Below are 27,219 nucleotides of genomic sequence, written 5' to 3'. Positions count from 1 at the left end.
CTCTGCCTCCCGTGCTCAAGCGATTCTCCTGCCTCAGCCTCCCAAGTAGCTAGGATTACAGGCACGTGCCACCATGCCTGGCTAATTTTTGGATTTTTCATAGAGATGGGGTTTCATTGTGTTGGCCAGCCTGGTTTCAAACTCCTGACCTCAGGTGATCCACCTGCCTCAGCCTCCCAAAGTGCTGGGATTACAGGTGTGAGCTGCCATGCCTGGCCTTTTTTTTTTTTTGAGACGGAGTCTCACTTTGTTGCCCAGGCTGGAGTGCAGGGGCAGGATCTCGGCTCACTGCAACCTCTGCCTCCCAGGTTCAAGTGATTCTCCTGTCTCAGCCTCTTGAGTAGCTGGGACTACAGGTGCCTGCCACCACACCCAGCTAAATTTTTTGTATTTTTAATAGAGATGGGGTTTTGCCATGTTAGCCAGGCTGTTGATATGAACAGGAGACAGGGAAATACTGGGTAGAAGAGGGTGGTTCCCCGGCAAAATCCCCACCTTTAAGCCCAGATACCTGCACAGCCCTAAATAAGAACAGGCATTTCTGTTTTTGCACCCTGTTTTGCCTTTTGGCCCACCACGCCCCTATCCTGTCCCCATATAATCCCCTGAACCTCAAACTCCAGAGCAGATTAGCAAGTGAGGAGACGAGGAGGCAAGCAGACAGATAGTGAAACAACGTGGAGGAGAAAGAGAGAAGAAGAGGAAGTCTGGATGTCAAAAGGAATTCAGATGGGGGTGGTCCAAGAAAAATCTGGCGGCTGGGCAGCCTGGCTTCAGGGGAAGATCACCTTCTCACTCCATCTCTCTTTCTGGTTCCCCATCCATCTTGCTGAGAGCCGCCTCCACCACTCAACAAAACCTTGCATCCATCCTTCAAACACGAGTGTGATCCGATTCTTCCAGGACACTGGGCATGATCTCGGGATACAGAAAGCTGTCACGCTGGCCCTCTGCCCTTGTGATAAGGCAGAGGGTCCACTGAGCTATTAACACTCAAGCCATCTGCAGATGCAAAGCTGAAAGAGCTTCGTAACACTAGGGTTGCAGGCACCCACCCCTAGACACTACCGTGGAGCTGGAGCCCGAAGTACTGGCCCCACCTCTGCACCTGCCCATCTGCATGCTACCCCTTTCTCAAGGAAGCCACACCCCTCTCGCACATCCTGCCTCCTGCAAGGGGAATCAAGCAACTCTCCCCTTTGGTCTCAACTCCTGACCTCAAGTGATCTGCTCGCCTCAGTCTCCCAAAGTGCTAGGATTACAGGCATGAGCTACCATGCCCGGCCATACACCATTTTATAAAATGACCTTGAAGATTTTGGTATCTGTAGGGGTTCTGGAATCAATCCCGGGGAAATACCAAGGTACCATTGTACAGAAATAGCTTGACTGGTTACAGCTGTGAGTTTGCCTTATTTAGACATGGTCTGATCATTTGGTAGCCTGTGATAGCAGAAGCTCAGTTGTTTAGGATTGGCTGAGACTCAGTTGTATATTATACTCTTAAATTAGTTTTCAGTGCGTTATGTACTAAGTTAAGTTGCAGTTCCTTAAGTAGAAACTCAAATTATGGAGACAACCTCAGGCCAATGGTCTCCTGATTATTTAACAAAGTAGATTGTGCATGTATATATACACACATATGTATGTATGTATATATTTCATCTCTCCAGTTGACTAGGTTATATTTTTCAGAGCTGCATGGATGTAAAAGAACAATTTTGTGGAGTATTAGACATTTTCTTTCCTAAGCATGTAATTGTTTAAAAGCAGGTGTATTTCAGTTGCATTTTTAAAATTAAGCTCATTTGCCAGGCTAAAATTAAGCATGGAATTGAAAGAAAAGAGGTAAACTTCAGTATACTTTATATTCATGACAGCCCTCATCTGGAAAAATGTTATGTCTCTGAATAAAAAGATTGTTTTTCCTAATGTATTCCTGATTTGGAAATTCAATGTTTAATGGATTGGGATGGTGTTATGAAAATACAGCATCAGGGGCTGGGCAAGGCTGGGCCACACCTGTGATCCCAGCACTCTGGGAAGCTGAGGTATGAGGACGAGAACCCATCTCTAAAAAAAAAAAAAAAAAAAAAGCCAGGCATGGTGGTGCATGCCTGCTGTCCTAGCTACAAGGAGGCTAAGGTGGGAGGATTTCTTGAGCCCAGGAGATAAAGGCTGCAGTGAGCTGTGATTGTGCCACTGCACTCCAGCCTGGGCAACAGGGCAAGTCCGTGTCTCAAAAATAAAAATAAAAATAAAAAACTAAAAATACAGCATCAGAGTAGAATTGAAATTCTCAAAATTAGAAAATTCTTATACTAATATTGGTTAAGTTTGGAAGTAATTAAGAAACCACTGTATGAGAGGTGAATCACAAACACTAAACACTAAAATCTGTACAATATTAACATGATAGAAATGTACACTTCTCATATCTAGCTAAGCCAGATTCAAAAGTCTTGATATTTGAATTTACAAAATAAAAAGTATATAAATACAACTGGAGAAGAATATATAATCAGAACTCCAAAATGGCGCCTTGCAATAGCTCAAAACCGAGCCAAATAAAGTACCCCACCCCCCGCCAAAACTAGCAGGAGATGGAGTGGGGGATATTAAGATCATGGTTTATTAGGTTTCTGAATTTTGAAAGACAATATATTATGTATCTTGGGTGTGTCAACTGCATCTCAAATGTGACATGTCCAAATTCAAAATTATCTTTTTTCCCACCAGGAACCATCAGCTTTCCATTCACCATAACCTGTTAGAATGCAAGTGATCTTAATGAAACAGTCCTGTGTGTTTGCGTTTGATTTTTAAGTTCTTCAGATGTTTGCCTAAATGGCTTGCTCATAGTCTTTGTCCACCGTCTACAGGGCTCATCATGTGTTGGTCTGCCGGCGCATTTCCAGCTTTATCTTCACTGCTGTCCACACGCATTTGGTGCTTTAGTTATATTCAACACCTGAAGTTCCTTGAAATGCCACATATCAGTTGATACTCTTTGTGCTTAATCTTACCTCTTCTTGCCTCTTTCTTGATGATCCTTGATTCATTGATCATTTCCAACTTATTTTCAAAGTGCTGAAATCATTTTTATCTTAAAAACAGCAGTATCTTCAAACTACCACTGTCTCCTTTTCAGTCAAGCTCCTTGAAAGAATAAGTATTACTTATTTCCTGTTCACCCTTCAACCCACTAGTTTCTGCCCCTACTACTGATCTTTTAAAAGCCAGTAATTAACAAAAAGCACAAATAAAATCCTAATTTTCAAATCAAATGGACTAGTCTAAGTGTATGCCTTAATCAGCATTTGAAACTGTTTACTACTATTTACTTAAAAATGAACACAACTATTTTTCTGTGCCTTGTAGAAGACATTAAAAATATGAGTTAAAAGATAAAGCTAAGTGCAGCAGTAGGCGCCTTGTAGTCCCAGCTACTTGGGAGGCTGGGATTATAGGTATGAAACACCATGTCTGGCCTTATTTCTTTCAAGATCACAAGAGATCGGATGTGTTCAGGGTGGTATGGCAGTAAACAGGCCTTGTTCCTTAATGGTAGATCCCAAGAGGAGAAAGGGCTTGAAGATACAAAGCTATAGGCCTGGCATGGTGGCTCACACCCATAATCCCAGCACTTTGGGTGGCCAAGGCAGGAGGATCGCTTGAGCCCAGGAGTTCAGAGACTGGCCTGGGCAACACAGGGAGACCCTGTCTCTACAAAAATAAAAAATAAAAAATTAGCCAAGCGGAGTGGTGCGTGCCTGTTGTCCCAGCTACCTGGGAGGCTGAGGTGGGAGGATTGCTTGAGCCAGGGAGGTTGAGGCTGTAGTGAGCCATGATCATGCCACTGCACTCAAAGCCTGAGCAACAATGCAAGACCATCTCAAAAAAAAAAAAAAGAAAAAGAAAAAGAAAAAAGAAAACACTACATTTCTGATATAGCTTGCCTAGTTGCTTATCAGAAAGGCAATTTACACTTCTAAAGCATCATATGAGGCTCCCAAACTTATCATTCTCTTGCTAACATTGAATTTTTTAAAAAAGCAAAAACAAAAACAAAAACAAAAACGAAAAAAAAAAAAACCTTCTGTAATCCCACCACTTTGAGAGGCTGAGATGGGAGGATCACTTGAGCCCACAAATTTGAGACCAGCCTGGGCAACATGGCGAAACTCTGTCTCTACAAAAAATACAAAAATTAGCCTGTCATGTCTGTAGGCCCAGCTACTCAGGAGGCCGAGGTGGGGGGATCACCTGAGCCTGAGAGGTTGAGGCTGCAGTGATGATTGTGCCACTGCACTCCAGCCTGGGGGACAGAGTGAGACCCTGTTTCGACAAAACAAAACAAACAAAACATTAATCTCTCCTCACCTTGGTCTCCTACTTCTACTTCTGAATGCACCAGTTCAGTGTCTGTCTCATGCTTTTCTGACTATTCCACAGCATTTTGTCCTCAGCCTCTTTAATGTCCCCCTAGGCATCTCAAACTCAGTGTGTCCCAAATTAAACTGATCTTCACTCCTACACTTGCTCCTGTTTTTGGTTAATGACATCATCAACCACCCAGGCACCCTAGTCAGAAAACTGAGTCTTTTAAGATGATTCCCATCTCTCATTTCCCACATCCAAAGACTCACTAAAGTTTTCAATTCCACCTCTTAAATCCCTCAAACATGTCCACTCCTCTGTCTCCACTGCCACTGCCCTATTCAAGCTTTTATTATTGCAACGGACTCATTAGTCTCCTGGCCTTGTCACCCTGCTCCATTCCATCCGACATCCTGCTACCAGAGTCATCTAAAATGCAAACCTGATCCTGTTAATCTCTGGATTCTACTTTCCTGTCCAACTTCATCCCCTGCCCTTCCCATCCATTTCCTTCTCTCTCTAGCCATACGAAACAACAGAATTCCCCACTGCCTTTGAACTTTTTCTGCCAAGAGTGTGGCTTTTTGCCTTATGAATTCCTACTAATCCTTAGAGAGCAAAGCAGCCCATCCAAGCACTCCAAATTACACTTATACTCAGCTTTATTATAACACTTAACATTGCAATTTTGCAATTTTTATTTAACAATCTCCCTTACTAGATGGAGATGCTCAAGGCTATGTCATTCATCTTTTCATTCCCAGCACTAGCAAAGTTTTGGGAACATAGTAGGCCCTCGGTATGTGGAATGAATGTTATTTCTGATAGCAATTTATTTCTTTGAGATGGGGTCTCACTCTATTGTTCAGGTTGGAGTGCAGTGGTGCAATCACAGCTCACTGCAGTCTCTAACTCCTGGGCTCAAGTGATCCTCCTGCCTTAGCCTCCTGAGTAGCTAGGACTATAGATGCGTGTTACCATGGCCAGCTAGTTAAAAAAAAAAATTTGTTTTTTTTTTTTTTTTTTTTTTTTTTTGAGACGGAGTCTCACTGTGTCTCCCAGGCTGGAGTGCAGTGGCGCGATCTCGGCTCACTGCAATCTCCGCCCCCCAGGTTCACGCCATTCTCCCGCCTCAGCCTCCCAAGTAGCTGGGACTATAGGCGCCCGCTACTGCGCCCGGCTAGTTTTTTTTTTTGTATTTTTAGTAGAGACGGGGTTTCACCATGTTAGCCAGGATAGTCTTGATCTCCTGACCTTGTGATCCACCCGCCTCGGCCTCCCAAAGTGCTGGGATTACAGGCTTGAGCCACCGCGCCTGGCCAAAAAAATGTGTTTTAAAGATGGGGTTTTGTCATGTTGCCCAGGTTGGTCTTGAACTCCTGGGCTCAAAGCAATCAGTCTGCCTTAGCCTCCCACAGTGCTGGGATTACAGGTGTGAGCCACCGTGTCCAGCCTCTGACAACAATTTAAAAATTTCTTTCCATCTTCTGACACTATGTAATCATTCACCAAGTTCTATAAGTCTCAACTCACCTAATGTCTCTATTACCAAATCCTTCTCAATTCCCTATTTCTAAGGTCAACAAAACTATCATAATTGCATCCTGACAGGTTTGGGCACTTCTCCATACTTGGCCATCTTCATTACTGCTGGTTATCTTTCTAAAACACACCTGGTTATGTTACCTAACTACTTAAAAAACAACTTTGGTCATTACTCATTGTGAGTTGTAGGTGGTTATTTCCCAAGAACATGGAAATACATTGTGTTAAACTAAATAAATGAATGCATAATAAAGGAGACATAATACCCACCAAATCCAAGGCTTAAACACTTTGAAGACTGCATTTATAACAACAACTTTGGGAACCCAGCACTAGCTCAACTGTTTTTATTATTATTATTATTTTCCTTTTTTGTTTTTTTGAGATAGAGTCTTGCTCTGTCGCCAGGCTGGAGTGCAGTGGCGAAATCTCGGCTCACAGCAACCTCTGCCTCCCAGGTTCAAGCGATTCTCCTACCTCAGCCTTCCAAGTAGCTGGGACTACAGGCGCATGCCACCATGCCCAGCTAATCTTTTATATTTTTAGTAGAGACGGGGTTTCACCGTCTTAGCCACGATGGTCTCGATTTTCTGACCTTGTGATCCGCCCACCTAGGCCTCCCACAGTGCTGGGATTACAGGCGTGAGCCACCGCGCCCGGCCCACCAGCTCAACTCTTTAGCCCTATCTCCTACTATTCTTCCTCCCTATACTCAATACCCACCCTGGTCACTATTCCTTAATGTAGTGCCCTATCTAGACTTCCGTGCCACCAAATTCCTACTCATCCTTGGGCCAGCATCAGATGTTACCTGGTTTCACCAAAAAATGGTATACTGGGGGCTTTAAACCCTTTCCATAAACCTCATCATTCCTCCCTAAGCAACCCAAATCAAAATAAAAAAAAAATTTCATATGGATGATTAGTGTTTTGCAATCTCATGTAAACTATGTACAAAAAGCATCTTTAAAAAGATTTATATTTTTATTATCTGCATACTATCTAAGTAAAAGCAAAGTACTCGCTATACAAGTGCTTCTTCAAGCCAAGTCCCTTGGCTTAACTTCCAACTAGACTGCAGCTAATAAAACTCTGCCGTAGAAATTCTGAAGCAGTCACAGACTATTACTTGCCCTAAAAAGTTTTCTCTAACCTCTTCCTGACAAGCTGTCCTTCTGGACTCCCATACAAACAATAGTATAGTATGTTATTTTCTCCTTTGGTTTCTTCCACAATGGTAGTTCATCCAGGGTAAGTATTCTGCACTAGTTTCCTCATGTGTAAAATAAAGATAAGAAGACATATCTCATAGAATTAGATGTGTTAATGCATATTTAAAGCACTTAGCATAGAATCTAACATGTTGTGTGGTTCACAAAGAGCATGCTATGAAAACACAGTATGTCCTGAAATTCTCTGGGTGGTTACTACATAAGCAAAATGCCTTCCTAGTCAGTTATCTACTTGTAGATGTGATGCAAAACTCAGTAGATTTTAATGTTTAGCAGTTTAAGAAGATTTTAAGACCTTAAAACTGGGAAAAGAAATTTTCAATTATAAATTTGTGAACTTCTGAGGAAGTTTACTGAAAATAACCCTTAAAAGTTTCACATTTGAAGAAAAAGAAAACAGTGTCTTGGGAATTTGTGCTGTCTTTAGACTCTATCATATAATACTTCTTTACACTGCAAACTATTTGTACTGCAAACTACCTGTAAGTGTATTTGATCTCAGGTTTGTGAGAAAAATAAAGTGTGTTGTGTGGTAGAAACAATAACAAAGTGGTATTATTGTGGGCTACAGATATTGAATCCTAGCCCACAAATTAGCTGTGGGATCTTGGGCAAGCTCTTCATTCCTCTGGGCATCAGAGCCCTTCTTTGGAATTTGAAGAGATAAGACGAAATAATCTCTAAATTCCCATCCAGCTCTAAGGTACAAAGTTTTTGTAATACCATATTTTGAGCTTTCTCTTATTCCTCCCATGTCCCCTTATTAGAAACTTTTTATTTATTTATTTATTTATTTATTTATTTATTTATTTATTTATTTATTTTTAGGGCAGGAATCAAGTCTTACTTTCTTTATACCCAAGTGCCTAAATCCAGAGCCTGTTTCTTGACTTTGAATGAATGAGTTAGTAACTGTTTCTTGAACAAGTGCTCCTCTTCACAGGGCTAGTTTTAAAAAAGGCATAGTAAATTTATGGTATAATAGATGAGCAGCTAACCCTAACATAACTATGTTATTAGAACAAATAATTGTGCATTAATGACTTGGTATTCAATACAGTTATAGATCATATTATTTTTTGAAGACTTCACTAATTTAGAAAAGGGATTCTAAACTATTTCCTTACTTCTGACATATTTCAGAGAATTATGAGTCACAAAGCTTTGAGAGAGGCTTATTTATGAAATCCCATAATCTTACAGGCAATATCAAAATTCCAATATCAGGAATACCCAAGTACTCGCTAACAGGAAGCATTTTGTAGCAAAGGTTTTTATCTTTGACTTACTACCAGAATTACAGACTGAAAGACAATCTGACTGAGGAAATAAGGAACTGGCGTATACTGACACACCAAGAAAGCAAACATGAGTGTGTGTGTGCACATACATACACATACACACAATTTAAACTCCATAACTCAGTTGCCTCATATACTCATTTTCAAGTTTATATTTAGTGCTGGCTTATTGCAGGTGCAGTTCCAACATATCCCTAACATGGAATAGAAAATGGAGAATGAGCGACTACCTGTAAAGGAAGTTTATGCTTTTGAACAAGGGCAGATTCTCTTCTCTGGATATATCCCCAAAAGAGAGAGACAGGAAATTCCATTTCTCTTGTTTTAGCAATGATGTGGTTGAAATTTGAGATGTACTTGCTTCAGAATTTCCTGGGCCTGAATTGTTGGGAAAGCTAAGATTTTCCCCAACACTCAGCTATCAGCCTCAATCACCTAAATGTGAGTTTGAATGTTATTCACAGAAAACTCTACATGAATGGACACAAGCACAGTAAGTTTTTTATTGTTAAATTACTATGTTACCATATGCAGAGCAAAAAGTAAAGGGACTGATCTACTTGTGCATTCACATTTTAAATTCTTGAATAATGAACAAGTGAACAAATGATCAGTTAGGAAAGGAAAACTGAAGCAAGGGTTTCCTTACAAGTCTTCTAATTTTTCTAATAATTATAGAAAACATGCTCAAAAACTTTAGAAAAACATTTTTCTGTATGTGATATATTAATAAATAAACTATGTTTACCTCATTAAATTGGAAAGACTCAATATTAAGGAAAGTTTATATCTGGCTAATGCAATTATCATTTGGATATAATATAGGCATCAAAAAATAAAGGAGTGGCATACATTTTTCCAAAATGTTAACACTTAATGCTGAGTTTCCAGTTCCAGAATTGTCCACTCCCCTTGAGGCGAACAATCTTCAGAGGAAAAACTAGCCATGGTGATGCTCGCTGAGGAATCATCAAGTGGAGATGTTAGTTCACTCCATCTGTTCAAAGTGTCAATATGTGCTATACCCTGAGGTTTTGAGCTATCTCGCGCTAAAAGTAGTGTCTGATTGATTAGATACTGTGCTAAATTTAAGTCTTCGGGAACGGAATTTGTAACATCTAAGTTTGAATCCTGTTCAGAGAGCAGTTGCTTTAGTAGTGTCCAATCTTGTTTTGCAAAATGTTGGTCATCTTCAAAATCCATATCTGTAACATGTGTTTCTGATTCCACTTTCTGCTCAAATGCTTCTATTACATCCATCTCATATATTGGAGACAGGGTTTTTGAAGGCCGATGGTCATACATGCAGGTTAGTGCCAGTGTGTCACAATCATCTATGTCTCCTGAAATAATTCATAATACTACACAATGTAAAAATTGCATGTTGGTACCCTTCAGAGTTTTGTAGAATATTAACACAATATAACAGTGATAGTCCAAAAAAAAAAAACAAAAAAAACACCACCACAATGGGAAAAATAACATCTATACAAAATTGACAAGATTTTTGAGGCATTTTTCTGTGTTAAAAATTCAAGGGTAATGTTTAGAAGCAAAATCAACATAGGCAACTAACAATAATTCTCCATAGTTTAATTTGAAAACTTGTGATACAGAAAACAAATTATTTAAACATAAACATAGAATGTGCACATATATCTAATTCACTACAATAGAAAAAGAGAAAAAAAAAGACATAGTGTTTTGATGATGACTTAGGGTAAGTCCGTTGCAAAAGCGGGGGGGGATAAATACATTTCACCTAAAGGCTTATTTGTATATTGCACATGCAAAGGAAGATGCAAGCAAAGACAAACAAACAAAAGAGTACAACTTCAAAGACCTCCTTATTCTTCCGATTTTGCTGAACAGGAAACTACTGATCAGTATTTTTCTTAGTTATAATACACAATAGCTACTCAGTTAGCCACTATTGCGTATTTTAAATGTGGGTCATTAGTCTGAATTACTATAATAAGGAAGACAAAAAACACAAAACAATTAGACAGAAAATCATCTAAACAATATGAAATAAGCCTGGGCTTTTTTCATATATTATCATTGCTTCTAAATATAATCTCTTTTAGGAAATTTATCTTTTTATTTGAAAATTTTAGAATAGAGAGATCCTGAAAATTTTAATCTCTGTAAAATGTATATAAATTGTAAATCAATCTAGTTGTCAAAATAGTTCAGTGCTTTTAGTTACATATTACTAGAGTTATTGCACAGGCCTTTAATATACTATCAAGTCTATAAATCATATCCAATGTATAATAAAATTTCTAAGAGTCAAGAATTCTTGTGTTAAATTATACATAAATAACTAAATAGCAGCAAACTAAGGTTTTCTATTTATTCTTTCATGTAAAATCTCTTAGTAGGTTAGCTCTATATAACAATCAAAATGTTTACTATATATTACTTCTTCATTAGGATTTTAAGTGAACAATAAAGAATGAGTAACTAGCTAATTTTCATATTAAGAAAGTTTTCATTTAAAATTTTAATCTGTTGCTTAAGTAATTATTCTATCTGACTAAAATATAACATTCAGGGCTTCATACAACTTTAAAATTTTATAAACTTATTTTCTTATACATTTAGCATTTCTATTTCTGTACATTACCTGCAGATAAAGCAATATTAGCTTTTTCAGTAGCTGTAGAATGGCTCTCTTTCACTGGACCTTCCTGAGGCAGAACTTGACTCCGAAAGGAGTCTAGAGATTTTGTAGAGCTGTTCTTTGGTATGTCAGAATTGGGTTCTCTTTGATGAAGCTCCAAGTGACATGGTCTTTCTTGAGATTTTACATCACTATCCAAGAATTTGCTGCGTTGCCGAATGTCATTATCTACACTGCTTCCATTGTTTACTGTTTTATCTTCTGGAAGAAGCTGTCTGCCTCTACTGGATAGGACATCTATTGTGTTCTTTTTTCCTGCGGCTGAAACACTCTGTTTATTTTTTCTTGAACAGTCAATGCTACTAAGATCCAAGAGAGTGCTTTCATTTTTACATACACCATTGCCTTTATTTTGTTTACATTCTAAAATATTATTTTCACTTTCTCGTGAGAATCTGGAATAGCAGGTCCTTCCATGATGTTCATGAGAAATGCCATCAAAAACATCAGAAGGTGAAAAAGAATCTACAGAAGGCTGAAAGGGAGTATGGACTTCTCCTTCATCTGATCCCAGCTCTTCACATTCATCAACTGAAAGTAAAACTGACCTTTTAAACTTTTTATTTGCAGAAAATTCACGACTTTCATTTTCAGTTGCATCTTCAAAAGCTAAATTAATTATTCCCTGAAACTGCTGAGGAGCTGGGTTAGATACAGAGAAATTTTCTGCAACATTTTCAGCTTCAGATCTTTCATCCTCTGTTTCATCTGCTGAAGAAGATACTTGATCTATTTCCTGAGCAAACTGGACACTGCCTCGTGGAATATTTTCTTTTTCCCTAGGGTGAACTATTGTAGATCGAGACCAAATTTCTGGCCTTTTCCTAGGGATTTCATCATCACTTGTTGAATTAACTTGGAAAAGATCATTACTACTTTGCTTTTTCATTTTTACTTCAATTCTTAAATTACTATCATAAATTTTTAATTCTTCAGGAGTACTGGTATCACTGCTACTTCTTCCAAGAAAATCATGGCACAGCATAGTGCCACATTTAGAGATACCTCTGTCATTTGACCCATCATCATCCTGAGACCCTCCGGCATCATAGTCTTCAGATCTGGGCTTTATGTCATCGGAGGATGTGGTAGCACTGCCAGTATCAGATTCAGGACTCTCTCTCTGATGCAGAACACCAGTACTCAAATTCCAGTGACCCACAAATGGAGTTTCTGGAGTTTCACGGCTCTCTGGAGATTCTGATGTTTCCATATTTTTAGGAGAATTTTTTTCTGACAGCTGTCCTGAAAAACACTTGGAGGAAACATCTGAGTCTGCTGTAGCATGTTTGTCTTCATCCATAGCAGAGGCATCAGACAACTTACTAGAAATTGTCAGTCCTTCCAAAGGAACTTTCAATTTTTTGTCTTCTTGAGCAGAATTTAAGGTACCATTTGCCCTTTCAGGAATACACAGTGAAACATCTTCCACACATTTAATACTTGATTGTTTGTTTGTATCTTTTCTCCCTACTTGGTTCTCCCTATCTGATATCAAATGGATTTGCCCTGCACTTGTTGAGTCTAAATCACAAACTGGATTAGAGTTCAAGGAATTTTCATTTGGATTTGGAACCATGTATTTTAGGGCTGTGATGCTATACAGTTTTGAATTTACATTATCACTCCCATCAGAATGACAACATATGTTAGCTGCATTGCAATGATCTGTTTCTTTGTGATTGGGAAATTTTGTTTCACTTTTATCTAAACAAATCTGTTTGGATTCCAGTTTGTGTTTTAATGATTTATCCAGCTTTGAAATATTTTGGCATTCTAACACCAACTTCTCTTTTTCTTGATCATGTAATGGCTTTTGTGGGTCAAGCCTGCAGGATGACTGGAGTGCTTCTGCATCACTGATTTCAGATGCAAGATTAACGAGAGGTTTGTGAGGCTTCTGTTCAGAAACACTGTCCTTGTTGTTATTTTCACGCACATCATGAAACATACTTTTTTGGACAATAGATGTTTCACTTTTTAAAGGTCTTTGGGAGGAAGGATGAGTTTTTGACATAACCTGTCCAGGAAGCATTTTCTGTTTTGAATCTTTATTATTCAAAGTTTCACCTTTCTTTGACTGATTTAGATTTTTAGGCATTGCCACTATTTTTGCATTAACCTTAGGCAAAGCTGTGTGTACTTGCTTGACGATTTTTCTCTTAGGTGCTTGTTTCTCTGTAGGCATATTATGGTCCAACTTTGCCACATTTTCATCAGACTGCCTTGAAGAGACTGAAGATTTTACTGAGTTTGGTGACTCTCCTTGGGATCCTAAGAAAAGTAAGAGGGTATATTCAGAAATGTATTATCGCCTCCAATTTGTGAGTAAAATTTAGTATTTGTTTTAAAATTACTTCAGAAAAAATAAAATCAAGACCACAATGGAAGGGTAACATATCTATGATCAAATGGACAAGCACAGATTAGGAATCAGTTACATGATAAAATTTAAAAAAAATTTCAGTAAGAAATATAGAGGGACTACTCCAGGGTCCCAGTAAAAATTACTAAAATAGGATCTCTCTTCCTCAAGTAAAGAGACTTGATTTTTATGCCAAAACTGGATTTGCAAAAATGTATGAGGGTAAAAAAATCAGATTTTCTTTTATCAAAGGAGCAAGAAAGGTCTTCCCTTTGAAGTTTTCAGAGAAAAAAAAGTGTGTTCTACATAGCTGAAAAGCAGAATCAAGCTAAATATAAAATAAATAGAACTGTTAAAATTGTTACAGTTGTTTTCTTCAAACATGAATAAAACCAATTTACTTGTCATAACCAGATTATTACTACTGTAGCTCATTAGGGTTAACAACTTAGATCTCCAGTGGAAACTAGAACTGCTGACTGGAAAGAAGGGGATTAATTTGGGGAATCCATTTGTTTACACTGGTGAAAGTCTTAGAGATGATATTTTGGACATTCAAATCTGTCAAACAGAATTATCAAATATTTTTAAATGTTTAATATTTAGCTATTACTAGGATATGAAAATATTTTCTCTGCCTTATTTTTAATTGATTTTCAGTAATAATTCATAATCCAAATCAAAACTGTTTTTAGGATTTTACAAACTGCTTTTACATATGTGAATGCTTGATACATAAAAGCAATTTTGAAAATCAGTTATTATGTTAGAAAATTATGCAATCTGATCAGTACTCTTTTCCTTTTCAGAACACTGAAAACCAATGGACTCACACAGATTCTGGAAGGGAAATTCTTCCTCCTTATGTATCATAGTTGTTTAGACTGCATTATTATTATCTTTTTTTTTGAGATAAGAGTGTCGCTCTGTCACCCAGCCTGGAATGCAGAGGCACGATCTCGGCTCCCTGCAACCTCCGCCTCCTAGGTTCAAGCAATTCTCCTGTCTCAGACTCCCAAGTAGCTGGGACAACAGGCACACACCATCACACCTGGCTAATTTTTGTGTTTTTAGTAGAGATGGGGTTTCACTATATTGGTCAGGCTGGTCTTGAACTCCTGACCTCAGGTGATCCACCTGCCTTGGCCTCCCAGAGTGCTTGGATTACAAGCGTGAGCCACTGCACCCAGCCTACACTATTACTTTTTAAAGAGTTCTTCAGTGCCAGTTTTACAAATGAAATTCCTATAATTAACAATGGAACTTTCAAGAAACATGGGCATAATATTTAAAAGGACCAGAAATGCAGCTAAACTAGTGACTCCCTTAATTATTTCTCTCACAAGAGACAATAAAACCAAACAGGCCAGGTGTGTTGACTCATGCCTGTAATCCCAACACTTTGGGAGGCAGACAAAGGAGGATTGCAGTGTGATCATGCCACTGTACTCCAGCCTGGGTGACAGAGCAAGACCCTGTCTCAACAATAACAACAACAAAACATCAAAACCAAACCTACATCCCAAAACACCTGTCTGAAAAGTATACAATCTCATCTCTATGGTGTGAAACAAACACAAAATGAGTAAAACCATATTTTGCTTATTTGCTCCTGAAGTTCCAAATCAGAGTTTGGCTTATCCAGTTTACACAAGGAAATAATTTCAAGATATCCAGTACTATTTCAGCTTTACCTTGAGTTTTAGTAAGATTAGATGGGGTACTCTTTGTCCTCTGCTGAGCTGCGCCATATCCATTGCTAGTTCCTCTTTTCTTCAAAATTGCCTGTGGTACTGGCTCACTATATCCTTTGCCACTGACCTTCTTTAGTACACTAAGAAAAATTATTTGCATTCAGTATTACACTGAGATTCCAAAACATGAACTTTTTAAAAGACCGATACCTGAAACAGTTTTTTTTTCAAGAAATAAAAAATACATCTCTCCTGAAAATAGAAAAATCATATGCTCATAAGTCCTTAAGTTTGTAAAACTGTAGATCAAGTATAATAAAGCAATGCATAATCATATACCATAGTACACATTAAGATATTCTTTTAAATATTGTGCCTCATTTTGCATATACTAATTTCTTTTAATAAACTGTGTTACATTATGTAAATACACTAAATTTTTTAACAAAAAATAAAAGATATTTTAAAAATATTTAGCTAGCAGTTAGTATATAATTAACTTTGAGAGAAAGCTAACAGATAGGTTAAAACACTGAATGAAGACCTACCTGTTATTTATATTAGTGTCTTGTTCATGAATACTTTTTTTATTGGAAGTTCCATTGGTAACTTTTGAAACAGGTCGAGATTTTATGGCTAAAAATTAAGAAAAAGTGAGTCATAAGATAGAATACATTAAATATGTAACAAATATGTATAAGTTTACTGGTTAGACACTATAAACAAAATGAAATATTAAAGTGGGAAGGACTACATTTTTTCTCAGTTTGCATAAGTACATATAAATAAGTATTCTGTTGGCATTTGAAACTAAATAAAAGCCCAAATACAGGTTTAGGTTTTTGTTTTTTTAAGGAACTTTAACTGTCAGGAGATATTAAAAATTACAGTGCTAAAACCCACCTACAGTGGAATTTTTGACACTATCTACACTGTTTTTCACCATCTGTGCTGGAGAATCACAAAAGGATAGTTTATGTCCAGAAGGCTTTTCTTCTCCTATTGATCCATTTTCTTTTGGTTCATCCAGACATTCAGTGGAAATTGAGAATTCCATACTTGAATCTGTGGATCTGCTGGAGGGTCCTGCGATGCTGAGGCATGGAGAATCCTTCCCTGTCGCTTTCTTCAAAGGCTTTGCTTTGGCTTGCACATTTAAGTTTCCTGTGAGTACCTTGGGTCTGGCACCTGTAATTTGCCCTTCCTGATTTCTCACTCCTTTTCCATTTAGTAAATTCTTCTGTCCAGTTGCTGCTGCTGCTGTTGCTGATCTTTCTACAACTTGTCTAGGTGACATGTTTTCCAACCGTGCATTATCACCATTTCCTGTTTTGGATTTTATTATAGTTTTGGGCTTTCCAGAAACATTTTTTCCCCCAGTTTTTAGTTGTTTTGTAATTTTAGATGCTATTTTTGTACCATCTTTTTCCTTTACATCATCTTGCTTCAGAGTTTTATTTATACTATTTCTATTGGTACTTGATGAATGTCCAGATGCTCCTAATCCATCGGATTTCATCTTTTTATTAGTAGAGAGATAACTCCAACACTCTTTCTTGTTATTTTCCCTCCAAGATTTGATTTTTATATCACCAGAGTCAGAAACTTGTTTCCTTTGCTATAAAGAAGAAAAAAAATACTTTGTAATTTGACTGAAATCTTTAACATATAATATTATGTGTTTCCAAAAACCAGTCTTTCAAAGAAGAAAGAAATAGAAAAGTTCAATTTTTGATTTAAGGTCAAAGCTTGAACTGTCTTTGATCATTTGGATCAAAACTTTGTCTCAGACTACCTTAATCAAATCTGAAATACAGCATAAGTGTTTATTTTAAAGGCATGCTAGTCTATTAAATTAAATAAATAAATAACAGGAATGCCTTTTTAATGTATGAAGTTTTGGTATAAATTAATGTCTATAAAGATTCAGGATGCCTTGAGGAATGATAATATCCAAGATTTTTAGAAGACTTACTCCCATGTTTTATACTACATCTTTTGTATACATCATCCCACTTAAACCTCACAACAGTCCCATGAAATAGCTCCTGTGGCTGTTTCTATTTCTTAGACAATAAATTGAGGATTAAAGTAGGAATGTGATTTACCCCAGGTCTCAGGTTGGTGAGGGATAGAACCAGGACTTGAACTCATGATTTAACCTCACACCGAAGTCATCTATATGGCATAATTTGAGGGAACATTATAAAGATTTTCAATAAAAATTCTCTCTTCAACCTTATCCCAAGTGCCAGAAATTTTATCATTAAAGACTTAATCCGGCCGGGCGCGGTGGCTCAAGCCTGTAATCCCAGCACTTTGGGAGGCCGAGACGGGTGGATCACGAGGTCAGGAGATCGAGACCATCCTGGTGAACATGGTGAAACCCCGTCTCTACTAAAAAATACAAAAAACTAGCTGGGTGAGGTGGCGGCGCCTGTAGTCCCAGCTACTCGGGAGGCTGAGGCAGGAGAATGGCGTGAACCCGGGAGGCGGAGCTTGCAGTGAGCTGAGATCCGGCCACTGCAACTCCAGCCCGGGAGACAGAGCGAGACTCCGTCTCAAAAAAAAAAAAAAAAAAAAAAAAAAAAGACTTAATCCTCTGTGGGAAGAATACTTTACTTCTTGGAGTCCTTATTTAAAAAAAAAAAAATTTTTTTAAAGCTCCTAGGAAGCACAGCACATCAATACACTACATCTGCAAAGCTTGGTTTTTGGACAAATAAGATACTAGTACAGCACTGGCTGGCTATAGGAAGTGAAGGAAAAGGGATCCTAAAAATAGTTGAAATAGCCTAAAAAGGGACAAATAAAATGGCACTGAAGATAAATGTACCTATTTCATCATTTTCCTTAGACCCAACCTTGATATGAAAGGGAACAAAGAAAATTTTTAAGTTGGTAGAAATTCTAGAATAATATTTTAAGTTCATATTGTCATTCTTTTTTTTTTTTTTCTTTGAGACAGAGTCTTGCTCTGTCACCCAGGCTGGAGTGCAGTGGCCCAATCTCAGCTCACTGCAACCTCCGCCTCCCAGGTTCAAGCAATTCTCCTGCCTCAGCCTCCCGAGTAGCTGGGACTACGCCGCCACACTCGGCTAATTTTTTTTGTATTTCAGTAGAGATAGGGTTTCACCGTGTTGCCCAGGCTGATCTTGAACACCTGAGCTCAGGCAATCCGCCTGCCTTGGCCTCCCAAAGTGCTAGGATTACAGGTATGAGCCACTGTGCCCAGCCAATATTGTCATTCTTTTTTTTTTGAGATGGAGTCTTGCTCTGTCACCAGGCTGGAGTACAGTGGCGTGATCTTGGCTCACTGCAACCTCCGCTTCCCAGGTTCAAGCAATTCTCCTGCCTCAGCCTCCCGAGTAGCTGAGACTACAGGCATGCGCCACCACGCCCAGTTAATTTTTGTATTTTTAGTATAGACGGGGTTTCACCATGTTGGCCAGGATGGTCTTGATCTCTTGACCTCGTGATCCGCCCACCTGGGCCTCCCAAAGTGCTGGGATTATAGGCATGAGCCACCGTGCCCGTCCTATTGTCATTCTTTATGTAAGTATGCAAATGGTTTTTTTTTTCCCTTTGGAAGCTGTATGAGATTGTAGAGGTCTGAGGCAGAGCCTGTGCTCTCTTCATCTTTCATATCCCTCAGCACCATATCACATATTGGATACTCAAACAAACAAACAAACAAACAAAAAAAACGTCATGTTAACACTGGGCATATATTGTATATTTTGATATGCAGTTTAAGGTCTATTTTTAAATACGAAAAGCTTCCAATTACATTAAAAGTTGTCAAAGATAAAATAACATATGTGAATGTGTGTGCACACACAAAAATATATAATAAATAACTTGGTTAAATTTAGAAAAAAGGAAAGCATGGTGATAAAGCAAACACTAGATTCTTGTCCTAGTTTTGCCTCTAACCAACCTGGGACATTTCAGAAATTATTAACAGCTTTGGGTCTCAGCTTATGCCTGTCCACAAGGCAGAGACTGGTCCTATTCACAAGGCAGAGACTGGTCCTATTCACAGCAGTCTTCCAGGATTCCATTAAAAAGTTCAAATAGACTTAGTCGTCATTTTTTGTTTTCTTGCTCAAATCTTAGCTCAAAACATAACATTTCTCTATTTTTAATACCTAAAGCCAGGCTGACTTCTGCTTTTAGAACTCCTTCCCACCCTTAACACTAACTCTACTTAATTTATTCTATCCTTGAATTTATGCATCTTGAAGTATTATGCTATGGGTGAAATCTATATAGTATACGGTATAGCTGTATGCCTTGAAAAATTTCACAATAGGCCAGGTGTGGATTGCTTGAGCCCAGGAGTCTGAGACCAGCCTAGGCAACATGGCAAAACTCTGCCTCTACAAAAAAAAACACAAACATTAGCCAGGCATGGTAATTTGGGCCTATGCCAGCTATTAAGGAAGCTGAGGTGGAAGGATCCCTTGAGCCCAGAAGGTCAAGGCTGCAGTGAGCCGTGATTATGCCATGACCACTCCAGCCTGGGTGACAGAGTGAGACCCTGTCTCAAAAAATGGGAAAAATTAAACATAATCAAAAGAAGACAGGAGAGTATAATGAATCCTCACATACCTAATAGCCAGCTCTAAAAATTATTAATTATTAATTCCCATTTTGTTTCATACACATTTACTCCTATTTTATTTTCAAGCAAATCCCAGATATCATATATTTTATTCTTAAGTACTTTGGTACTAAGCATTCTTCTTAAATTGCTCTATGATGGAAAAATGAAGCAGGCAACAACCACCACCACAACAAAACAAATAAAAAACCTCTTCCCTGCCTTATCTGATAAACTTTCTCCCACCTCCTAGATAGCTCATCCCTGTTTGGAAAACACATTTATTTGCTCCACATTTATTGAGCACTTACTACATACCAGGTAATTGCACATAAATTATTTCACGTAATTTTCACAATAATCCTGTGAGGTTTTATTACTCCATTTTATAAATAAGCAAACTGAGACTCACAGATGACACATAATAAATGTAAAGCCAAAATTTGAACTCTTTATTTTATGTCCAGCATCCATTTCAGCATATCACTGTCTTTCTGGGGGAAACTTACTTCCTTCCCATTGGGAAAGAAACTGTTTCCTTCCAACTGTTCTTAACAGAAAAAAGACTTAGACAACCACAAAGTCAGGAGGATGAGGAAAAATAATGAAACCTTGTTCTATTTTGCAACAAGGCAAGGAAGGAGGAAAAGCCTGGTTGGTAGCAGGGGAAAGGAAGGCAAGTAGGTTAATTCCTCGGGGCCTTTAAAAAACACGGGGATAATAGGGAACACAGAAAAAAATGTCCTAGTGCACCATTTCCTAGAGTATGTTCTGTGGAATCATATAATATGTTTTAAAAGGGTTGAGGGGGCTGGGCGCAGTGGCTTACACCTGTAATCCCAGCACTTTAGGAGGCTGAGGCTGGTGGATCACAAGGTTAGGAAATCAAAACCATCCTGGCTAATACGGTGAAACCCCATCTCTACTAAAAATACAAAAAATTAGCCAGGCGTCGTGGGGGGTGCCTGTAGTCCCAGCTGCTCGGGAGGCTGAGGCAGGAGAATGGCACGAACCCGGGAAGTGGAGCTTGCAGTGAGCCGAGATCACGCCACTGCACTTCAGCCTGGGTGACAGAGCGAGACTGTCTCCAAAAAAAAAAAAAAAAAAAAGGGATGAGGGAACCCTAGTCTTATTCCATAGCTATAACATTGGGGGAAATTTTGGATGCAATAATTCAAAAGTAGTTCTTTAGTGTTTCTCAGCACTTTCAAGGTGTAATATGCATCATCAGTCTATAAGAGGAGCTATGGGGCTGGGCGTGGTGGCTCACGCCTGTAATCCCAGAACTTTGGGAGGCCAAGACGGGCAGATCACCTGAGGTCGGGTGTTCGAGACCAGCCTGACCAATATGGAGAAACCCCGTCTCTACTAAAAATACAAAATTAGCCTGGTGTGGTGGCACATGCCTGTAATCCCAGCTACTCAGAAGGCTGAGGGAGGAGAGCTGCTTGAACCCAGGAGGCTGAGGCTGCGGTGAGCCAAGAACGTGCCATTGCACTCCAGCCTGGGCAACAAGAGCAAAACTCTGTCTCAAAAAAAAAAAAAAAGAGGAACTATGGTGTGTGTAGCAACTCTCCAACTTATAGTTGATGCTAGATGGAGCTCATATCTTGTGAAATGCACTTTGGAAACAATCCTAAGAGGTTAACTGGCAAAAACCCAGTTTCCTGGTTTCTCACTCAAGACATTTGGAGCTTGACTTCTTCCTCAAGCCATGAGAACTCTCGGTTGTGGCTTGGAGCTGCATTAGTTCCTATCAACTGGCTGATGAGGAAGAAAAAAGGATTTCCTATTCCACTCTGCTAGGGCAATATGTTCATTGCATTCCAAACTGGAACTCTCAATGTATGTCTATCATTGTACCACACAGAGAAGGTTAGAATAATTTTGTACTTTGAATATATTATTGTTTAAGTGAACATCTGTAAGTTAGTTTGGAACCCTAACCATCATTAATAACATTTTTGGGAAGAAAAATTTATTTCAGGTTATAAGGAAAACAACAAATAACTTTGTGGATGGTAAAACAAACAAACAAAAAACACATAAAACATGACATCTACCATCTTAACCATTTAACATACTTAAGTACTCTTTAAAACACTTCAGTAACAGTGTAGTAATGTTAGCTGCATGCACTTTGTTGCACAACAGATAACTTTTCAACTTGCAAAATGGAAACTCTGTACTCATTGAACAACTCCCCCTTTCTCCCTCCCCCTAGTTTTCAGCAACCACAATACTACCTTCTAAGAGTTCAACTACTTTAGATACCTCATATAACAAGTAACTTTTAAAGTAAAACACAGTTGTACTCTTAGTACTAATTGCTTTTTTCAAAAACACCAAAAATACATTATGTGAATTAAAAACTTTATTTTCGAGACGGAGTTTTGCTCGTCACTCAGGCTGGAGTGCAATGGCACAATATCGGCTCACTGCAACCTCTGCCTCCCAGGTTCAAGCGATTCTCCTTCCTCGGCCTCCTGAGCAGCTGAGATTACAGGTGTGCGCCGCCATGCCCAGCTAAGTTTTGTATATTTAGTAGAGATGGGGTTTCACCATGTTGGCCAGGCTGGTCTCGACCTCCTGACCTCAGGTGATCTACCCGCCTTGGCCTCCCAAAGTGTTGGAATTACAGGCGTGAGCAACCACGCCTGGCCTAAAATCTTCTTTTTTAAGAAGTAGGCTAATTAGAAAAATAGACATTGAATTAGGTCTATAGTTCTAAACAACTGCCAATAGACTGAAATAGCTCTGTTAGCTGCCAAAAAGGTTTTCAAGGAAATGAAAAAGGTAGATACTTCCAATGCCAGTTGGATATAAAAAATTCACTTTAAAACATTTATTAAATGTTCACTTGATTTAGAAAAAGAAAAATTTTCCATTAAGAAATAGCTTCAATTAATGAACAGATTTTTAAAACTTTTTCTGAAATATAAAATAAACTTCAAATAATTTGTTATGTTTTTCATTTGTACCTATAAAATTTAGAAAGTTTACCTGTGAGCTACTGAATATAGGCTTTTTGCCAAGTCTTCGATCATCACCTTTGTCAAATGCAGCTGTAGAAAGAAACAGCAATTTATTTTTATAGGGAACATTATTATACCTTAGAAGTAAAGGAAAAATAGTATGTCAGCAGAAAAAAAGTCATATTTTAATGGAAATAACTTAATAAACCTGAAACCAATCTAGTATACAAAACAACTCCCTATTATATTTTAGATTTTTTTTAAAAGAACCTCATTTTCTATCTGACTCTCTGGCCCCTAGGTTTTATGTTATTAAAATTAATAAATAAGAACTGTACAATCTCACAGAGAAGATTCATACATTTACAAAAACACGAGAATTTTCTCAAACCATGACATTTTAGATAATTGGTTTCATTTAGTTTTCCAAATTACAAAAAATTACAGATTATGGCAAATGTAACATTCTATAAGCTATTAAATATGAGAAAATGTTTATACTAAATGTAAAAATACTCTGAAGTTAAAAATATTTTCTGGTTTTGCAGATATATATAATGAGGAAGGAGGAAAGAGAAAAGAAAAAATAAGGTTCTACTGAAAATAAAACAAGAAACAATCTTCAAAATATCATTCTTTTTATAATTAAATAAAAATTCATTTTATAAGTTAGGTTTATATGGGAATTTATTGCAGAACTCATGTCTATGCTATTCAAATAAGAATTTGAAAGATGTCAGGAAAATATGTAGGCTGAAATAATGATATGAGAGCTACAAATATAGTTTAGCAAATGTATTTCTTTCTTTTAACGGTTACTGGGCTTTAAGATTATTTTGAAGAAATATATGTAATCTCCAAAAATTATTTGATTTTTATTAAATCAGCTAATAAAAAATACATTAAATTATCTGTAACTACCATGCATCTTCCATGATCTCTATTCTATAGGATATGTGCTATAAGACAAAGCAGGATCCTGAAAATGGCACTATAGGACTGATTTGCAGTAAGCAAATGACTCTGCACAATAATACACAGGAAGAAATTAAAATAAAAAATTTCACCCCAAAGTCAGTAACTCAACTATGACATACGAAATGTAGTAACAGACAACCCAGAACCACTCCTTTATCTGGGTTTCCCGAGGAAGTAGTTATGCATAAGTCAGGACTCATAATTCAACTTATTTAAGATTAAAACATTATTATTACACTGACTCAACGTAATAGAATGAAAAGTCCTTTTTGACAATTCAAAAAGGATTGTTGGATTAGCTGGATAGTTGGATTACCAATAACATTTTATTTAAATATGGGTATTTACATGTATTTTTAATTAGCACTTTGAAGAATTAAAGAACACTGAAGCTCAACTTAACTATGAAATCCTCTAAAATAGAGAAAAACAAAGTTTCCTACTAATCAGGAGAGCGCTGAAAGACACCTACTGAAGGAATGCTGATCTTATCTTGTTACTTCACATTACATACATTTTGTAAAAATAAAACATTTAAAAATCAGCAGAGAAAGAGTCACAAGGAAAAAAATGTCCAATTTCTAAGACCTTCTTCTCATAATTTTTGTTTAAAATAATGGAATTTTTTTGAAAAGTGCTCTTCATATCACATCTAGCTACACTATCATGTAATGCTTATAATGTAAAAGCAGATCCTATGCTGATGATACCACTAAAGAATTTAACATATTTATGCATTCTCAAAATATATTTTAACAGATATGGCTTCCATTTTTTACAGTACTAAAATGTTTGCTTCATAAAATTTAGTCTCTTAAAACGTTGTAAAAACTGTACACACTGGATATGTCAATATTTTTTCTAAGGCACCTGCTTTAACCCAAAAATACTCATGAAGCCATTTTTAGTTCCACACCCTCGAATTTTTATTTCGATATATATTTTTAAACACATGTTCTGAAAAATATACATCTTTTGTTTAATGCTAATGTTTCAGATGATACCTATTAAATGTCACGGACCACTGTGCAGCTCCTGAGGGACAGTCCGCAATAGCACACTGCACATCACTGAACCAATCAGTTGTGAAATAAAGCCATCTATTCCAAGCAAAACCACAAGAAAGCGTGTCTTACGAAAAAGATGGAAAAGCTTTATGACAAAACATATTTAAAAAGGAGGAAAAAGTATGTTTGATACTCTGTTCTATGTGGGCTACATTTTCTTACACTTTTAATCTCTTCACAAGAATGCTTGCAAGCAAATTTGCCTAGAACATTGTTGCTAATGTATAGGAAGATTAAAAATTGATATATATATATATATGTAAAGGAAATTAGTTTCATTTTCTAAGAACAGCTAAAAAGCATGATTTATTAAAACTGCCTAAACATATGAGCACCAGTTTCAGTTAGCATCCTATTATCCAACAGAAGCACACAAATGTTAACCTTTCCACTTATCAGAATGCCCTCAAAATATCTGCTGTCACAACAATCATTACATAAGAATTGAAATATCTCAAGGCTAACGTACCTGCTTGGATTTTCTGTTGATCATCTGTGCTCATCAGCTTCCAGCTTTCTGTGTGACGAACAGCATAGAAAGACTGAACCAGGAAGATCCACAGCTTATCACGCAGAGCCTGGATCTTGCACGTAAAACCCTGTGTTCAAGCAACAAATCAGCAGCTGGTGAGAGCCACATTGTCATAGCAACCAGTCATTATTCCTTTCAGAATCTACTTACTCCTAAGCTAGATCAATGATGTCATCATTTAGATTTTTAAGATCGTTGGGTACATGTTATTTATGAAGGCTTACTCATTAATAACAAAATTTTATAAATGAACACAAAGCTAAAAAATCTCATCTTTTCAACCAAACGTTATTTTAAAACACCAATGCCCTTGATATGAACACCTTCTGCAGCCTTTTCATATCAACTATGACATTACAAGGTCAAATGCTCTATGGAATAGTAATAAATATGATATATTTTAAAAACCATTTTTGTTGAACAAATACAGAATGCCAATAATTTGTAATTACCTAATTAATGGCCACTGATTAATTGTACTTAAAAATAAATATTTTAATTTTGCTTCACCGCCTAATTTTAAAATATGATTTTTTGAAAAGAAAAATTAAGATTATAAAAATAAAAGACACTGATGATTAAAAACTCTAAAATACACATTTTATATCTAAAAAATTTACTGTAGGACCAGGGAGAAATACTAGAGTTATGCTGTGCCAAATAATATTGCTAAGTGTCACACTACATTTAAAATTACCCAGCCAAAGTGCCAATTTCTAAACTTTTATAAAAAGTCCATTTGGAGACAAATGGAATTTTTAAAATTTAGTATTATAAAAAATTCCAAACATATACAAAAGTAGAGATCTTAATCCACCCCTAGGTATCCACTGCCTGGCTTCAATGACCCATGCAACATTTAAACTGCACATTCATTTAAAAATCTTAGTTCAAATATTGCATTATTTTAATAAATTTCATTACATTCAGTACCATTTCCTTTGTACTGTCAGAGTTCAGCAATGTGTCCAGAGCCATAAGAAGAGAGCAACTATTTTCAGTGGTGATATTTTCTTCAATTGCTTTGAAAATTGTGTCCAACAGATCAGCTGTGCTACTCATTGCTTGTGACTATAAAACACATAAATTAATATTTAAGAGGAATACATATAAAATGCATAAGAAATGTGAAAGTCTGGCGTTAACAGATCATTATAACTAGCTGTATGAAGTCAACCAGAAATATTTGTCTTTTCCCTTTCTTTTGTTAAAAAATCCACATATATGCATATACACACAGTTTTTAAAAGCCAACATAGCCCTAAATACAGAATCTAGAAATAAACAATAGGAGTTATTTATTCCGTGAATAATTTTAGAGAAAGTAGCTTCCCAATAAGACAGAGAATTCTGCATGGACCATAATTGTATTACTGGCCAAAACAGTATCTTTATGACTTTGGTTTCTAAAACGTGGCTTGCTGAGGGAGGGCTAGACTTGGCCAGAATTACACTGTGCCTTGCCAGGGCACTCAAACCTGTCCCTCTCGCCTTTCTCATCTTGTGAGCCAAAAATCCTGTCCATCACTGCCTTAAATCCTATGTAAACATGCCATCTGCCATGGAGTTTATTTAAATCACATTAATTTAATCAAAAGCAACCTGCATTTAAAAGCTCTTATATAATTGAAATCAGAACACAAAGATGGAACTAAATATAGGATATAATTTTAGACATAGTACCTGTAAGAGAAGAGCAAAATTTTCACTCTGAATAATCTTGGAGAAGTTTTCTACAATAAATGCAATACATTTTTCTTGAAGCTGAGACGCCATGGTCAGTGCCACTTCTGTCCACTTCACTCTGGGTAAACTGATGATTAGCCTGTCACTTTCCATCAGAAGAAAAGCAGCATTC

The 27,219-nt window shown here is 37.3% G+C and overlaps 1 protein-coding gene across 1 annotated transcript; it reads right to left on the bottom strand.

The window, feature by feature from the left end:
- Positions 1–8,935: 8,935 nt before the first annotated feature.
- Positions 8,936–27,219, bottom strand: KIAA1107 (KIAA1107 ortholog). Its single transcript, XM_025369460.1, has 9 exons — positions 27,045–27,219; positions 26,295–26,432; positions 25,299–25,428; positions 22,813–22,874; positions 16,107–16,821; positions 15,752–15,839; positions 15,204–15,343; positions 11,088–13,418; positions 8,936–9,801 (listed from the first exon to the last, which is right to left on the bottom strand). The coding sequence occupies exons 1-9, from the start codon at positions 27,198–27,200 to the stop codon at positions 9,332–9,334; spliced, it is 4,230 nt and encodes a 1,409-aa protein (XP_025225245.1). The 5' UTR covers positions 27,201–27,219; the 3' UTR covers positions 8,936–9,331.

This window comes from Theropithecus gelada, chromosome 1 (genome assembly GCF_003255815.1).
Source record: "Theropithecus gelada isolate Dixy chromosome 1, Tgel_1.0, whole genome shotgun sequence".
NCBI classification, from domain to species: Eukaryota; Metazoa; Chordata; class Mammalia; order Primates; family Cercopithecidae; genus Theropithecus; species Theropithecus gelada.
This window is presented reverse-complemented; position numbering and strand designations above follow the sequence as displayed.

Bases quoted from the DNA above. Each gene is read 5' to 3' on its own strand.
- KIAA1107 (XM_025369460.1), bottom strand. From the start codon at position 27,200: ATGGAAAGTGACAGGCTAATCATCAGTTTACCCAGAGTGAAGTGGACA. The intron at 25,429-26,294 runs GTACTGAATGTA...GCTTGAACACAG, and splicing joins CTGACAGTACAAAGGAAATG to GGTTTTACGTGCAAGATCCA. The intron at 9,802-11,087 runs GTAATGTACAGA...GAATTATTTCAG, and splicing joins TAATATTGCTTTATCTGCAG to GAGACATAGATGATTGTGAC.